Source organism: Otolemur garnettii, unplaced genomic scaffold, assembly GCF_000181295.1.
Source record: "Otolemur garnettii isolate 467f Iridium unplaced genomic scaffold, OtoGar3 scaffold00075, whole genome shotgun sequence".
NCBI classification, from domain to species: domain Eukaryota; kingdom Metazoa; phylum Chordata; class Mammalia; order Primates; family Galagidae; genus Otolemur; species Otolemur garnettii.
Genome location: NW_003852470.1, coordinates 8,064,665 through 8,069,393, shown reverse-complemented (window position 1 = coordinate 8,069,393; position 4,729 = coordinate 8,064,665). Strand labels below are relative to the sequence as shown.

Genomic DNA, 4,729 nt, shown 5'->3' with positions numbered 1-4,729 from the left:
AAAAAAAAAAAAGAAATGCAGCTGAGTGGATGGACGAGGAGCACTGGTCTGGTCCTCGGGAGGCCTTGTGGCTCTGCCAACTCTTGACCTTATGAATGGCAGGGGGCCCGAGAGTGGGTGCCCCAAGCATCCCGGGCAGCCTGTTGTGGAGTCTTAAGGTCTTTGCCTAAGAGATGTGTTTCTTAGGCCATAGCACCCAGCCTCTCCAAGGCCCTGCCCTTGGGTCACATTTGGGAAAGTCTTCCCTCAGTTGGGCACACCTGCTCCTGGATCCCAGACCCGCACCGTGTCCTTCTCTCTGTTCCCAGTATGCCTGTGGTGTGGAAGCCGAAGTGGTGGGGAAACCTTCTCCGGAGTTCTTCAGTGCTGCCCTGCGAGCCATCGGGGTGGAAGCCCACCAGGTAGGTCAGCACCTTGCGAGGTGCTTGTGCGCATGGGGGCAGAGTAGGGGGTTCCAGGGCTCAGGCAGCCGAGCATGGACCCCCATGGGAGCAGAGCGGTCCACTGAGTGCTCTCAGCCTGTTAAACTGGTTTCAGTGTAAGAGTGAGAAACAAATGCCTGTGGCTTTTTCTAAGTGACATTTTGCTTCATAAGTATGATGTCTCATTTGGGGTGATAAAAACATTCTGGAACTAGATAGTGGTGATGGTTGTACAACATTGTGAATATACTTAACACCAGAGAATTTAACACATTAAAATGGTTCCAGTGATAAATTTTATATAATGTTTTTTAATACCTTTTAAAAAATACGTTAAAATGTTCACATGGATGGAGCTGGAAAATGTTCTTCTTAGCAAAGTATCACAAGAATGGAAGAAAAAGTATCCAATGTACACACCCTATTATGAAATTAATTTATATCTTTTATATGAAAGCTATAACCTAATAACAGCTTAAGAATACAGGGAGGGGGGAGGGAGAGGGAGAATGGGTAGAGGGAGGAGGATTGGAGGGATCACTTCTGAGGTTTATCTTACAAGGGTACAAGTGAATCTTTCTAAGAGTAGAATATGAACATTTTAACACAATAACTGAGAAAATGACATGAAGGCTGTGTTAACTAGTTTGATGGAAGTGTTTCAGATTGTGTGTGAAAACACCACACTGTACCCCAGAAGTGCATTAATGTACATAGTTACCATTCAATAAAAAAGAAAAAAAATATGTTAAAAAATCAACAGTAATTTTTTTTTTTTTTGAGACAGGAGTCTCACTGTGTCACCCTCATCACAGTTCACAGTAACTTCAAATTCTTGGGCTTAAGCCTTAGCCTCCCAAGTAGCTAGGACTACAGGTACCTGCCACAACACTGGCTATTTTTTGTTGTAGTTGTCACTGTCGTTTTGGCAGGCCTGGACCTGAACTCGCCAGCCCAGGTGAGCTATAGGCGCCAAGCCAACAGTAATTTTTTTTTTTTTTTTTTTTTTTTTGAGACAGAGCCTCAAGCTGTCACCCTGGGTAGAGTACTGTGGCATCATAGCTCATAGCAACCTCCAACTCCTGGGCTTAAGCGATTCTCTTGCCTCAGCCTCCGAAGTAGCTGGGACTACTGGCATCCGCCACAACGCCCGGCTATGTTTTGGTTGTAGTAGTCATTGTTGTTTGGCAGGCCCGGGCTGGATTCGAACCCGCCAGCTCAGGTGTATGTGGCTGGCGCCTTAGCCACTTGAGCCACAGGTGCCGAGCCAATTTTTTAGTATTATTAATACCAACTCGTATTTAAATCTTCCTGGCTATTTCAGAAATGTTCTTTTACAGTTGATTTGTTGGAATCTAATTCAGACAGGGTCTGTGTTTTGCATATGGTGGTATCCTACCCCTCTCTTTGTAACCGTCCGTCATGGAGCATTTGAAGTATCTGTGCTAGCAGAGAAGGCAGCACATGGAGCCCCAGGGCACCCAGCACTCAGCTTCAGTGCTTAACCCGTAACTGCTTTAAAAATTGTTTGTAGCTTTTGTGAGGCTGAAGCAGGAGGGCTTGAGGTCAGGAGCAACCTGGGCAATAGAGCAAGACCCTGTCTCTAAAAAAAATTTAATAATTCCCCCCTAAAAAATGTAGCAAAAGTAGTTCAAAGAATTCTCTTTCCTCTGTGCCCTTGACCCAGCTTCTGAGATGCTGGCACTCACATCGTAACCATAAAATCAGGAGGTCCACAGTGGAACCAGGCTGTTAGCTAAGCCAGACGCCTTATTCAGACAACGTCAGTCATCCCACTAATGGCTTTTTGGGGACACATTGCATTTAGCAGCCATGTCCCCTGTCTTCTTTACTCTGGGATACTTCCTCGGTCTGTCTTTGTCTTCCATGACTGTGGCATTTTTGAACAGTACTCACTCATGCTTTAGTTTAAGTTATGCATTTTTGGTCGGAAAGTCACAGAAACGATGTTGTGTGTCCCCCTGGTCCATGACGTACCCTGTTGGGAAGCACATGGTATATTTTGTCCCATCCCTGGTGATGTTAACTCTGGTCACCAGCTGAGGAGGTGTCTGCCAGGGTTCTCCACTGTAGAGTTAGTCTTTGTCCCTTTTGATCAGTATCTTGGGGGAAAGTACTCTGATATTGCATCAATCACCTCTTTCTGATCATTACTCCTATTTTAGCATGCATTGGTAAGTTTTTTAAAATTTTTAATTATTATGGGTACTCAATAGTTATGTATCTTTATAGGGTACATATGATGAATTAATCAGACTGGGGTAATTGGGCTACCCGTCACCTCAGGCACTTATCTTTCTTTGTGTTAGAACATTCCAATTCTACTCTTTTAGTTCTTTTCAAGTACACCCTAACTTTAGTTGATTATGGCCATTTTGTTGTGCTAGCAAATATTGTTCACTTGTCTAACTATATGTCTGGGCCCTTTAACCATCCCCACTTTGTCCCTGCTGCCCACTGTTCTTCCCAGCCTCTGGTAACCATCTCTGTTTCCAGTGATCAGTTGTTCTGATAATAATCCTGTATTTTAACTCTTACACATTAGGAGGAACGTGAGAGGTTTGTCTGTCTTTGCTTGGCTTATTTCACTAACCCTAATGACGTCCGTCCATGTTGTTTGTTGTTACCAGCCAGATTTCATTCTTTGCTGGGGTTCTGTAACATTCCTGACAGTGAGTGTGTGTGTGTGTGTGTGTGTGTGTGTGTGTGTGTGCATGTACTATGTTTCCTTGTCCACTCATAGGTTAGGTTGGTCCAAATCTTGGCTGTTGTGAATAGTGCTGCAGTAATGTTGCTGGGTCGTGTGGTACCTCTATTTTTAGTTTTGAGGAACCACCATCCTGTTCTCCGTAGCAGTTGCATGGATTTACATTCCCACCCAGCATTCGTGGGTTCCTCTTTCAGCCTTACCAGCATTCATTACTGCCTGCTTTGTTTTTTTTAAGTAAATGCCATTTTAACTGGGATGAGCTGATACCTCCTTATAGTTTTGATTTGCATTTCTCTGATGACTAATCATGTTGAACTTTTTAAATATATCTGTTGGCCATTTATATGTTTTCTTTTGAAAACTATTCAGATCCTTTTCCATTTTTAATCAAATCATTTGATTTTTTTTCTATTGAGTTGTTGGAGCTCCTTATCGATTCTAGTTATTAATCCCTTGTCATAGGGGTAGTTTCCAAATATTTTCTCTCATTCTGTGGCTTGTCTCTTCACGTTGCTAATTGTTTCCTTTGCTGTGCAGAAACTTTTTAGCTTGATGTGATCCTCTTTGTCCAATTTATGTATTGATAATTATGACCTGAAACAGTTATTACTCTGTTATTTGCCAAGTGGCAATTTTCTATTTCCACTATTCTTTGTATATTTATTAATTGGAATTTAGCTGTAAAGAAGAGCCTTCTCCTTTTTCCCATTTTATTTATTTATTTATACCAACATGGACTCAAGGATATTTATTCCATGAATTGTGATCCATTGCTGTTTTGTTACTTAAATTTTCCCATACTGGGCTATTGGGACCTCCTTCGAGTTTAGTAGCCACTTGTTTAATCTACTCCTCTCCCCAGATTGTTGTTTTTATTGTTGTTGTTTTTTGGGACAGAGTCTCACTCTGATGCTCTTGTTAGAGTGCTACGGCATCATAGCTCATAGCAACCTCAAACAACTGGGCTCAGGAGATCCTTTGGTCTCAGCCTCGGAATAGCTGGGACTACAAGTGCCCACCACAACGCCTGGCTATTTTTTTTTTTTTTTTTTTTAGAGATGGGGTCTCAAACTCTTAAGCTCAGGCAGTCCACCCGCCTCAGCCTCCCAGAATGCTAGGCCCCAGACTGTTTTGAATCAAAATCTAGAAATCATATTATTTCATCAGTAAATATTTATGTGTATCTCTAAATGTTAAGAATTTAAAAAAAAAAAAAAACATAGATAGCCAGGTGCAGTGGTTCATGCCTGTAATCCCAGCACTCTGGGAGGTGGAGGCGGGTAGATTGCCTGAGCTCAGGAGTTTGAGACCAGCCTGAGCAAAAGTGAGATCCCTGTCTGTAAAAATAGCTGGGGGTTGTGGTGGGTGCCTGTAGTCCCAGCTACTCAGGAGGCTGAGGCAAGAGAATCGCTTGATCCTAGGAGTTGGAGGTTGCTATGAGCTGTGACGCCATAGTACTCTACCAAGGGCTGCAAAGTGAGACTTTGTCTCTAAATAAATAAATACATAGATAATACCTTTATCACATCAATAAAATGAACAATAATTCTTTAATGTTATCCAATATCCATTCATT

The 4,729-nt window shown here is 42.4% G+C and overlaps 1 protein-coding gene across 1 annotated transcript in view; it reads left to right on the top strand.

Annotated features, from left to right (window-relative positions):
• Positions 1 to 4,729, top strand: part of LHPP (phospholysine phosphohistidine inorganic pyrophosphate phosphatase) — a 130,947-nt gene that overhangs the window by 30,709 nt on the left and 95,509 nt on the right. Inside the window, exon 5 of the mRNA XM_003794073.3 lies at positions 309 to 401. Within this exon, the coding sequence (XP_003794121.1) occupies positions 309 to 401 (93 nt within the window). The remainder of the gene's footprint in view (positions 1 to 308; positions 402 to 4,729) is intronic.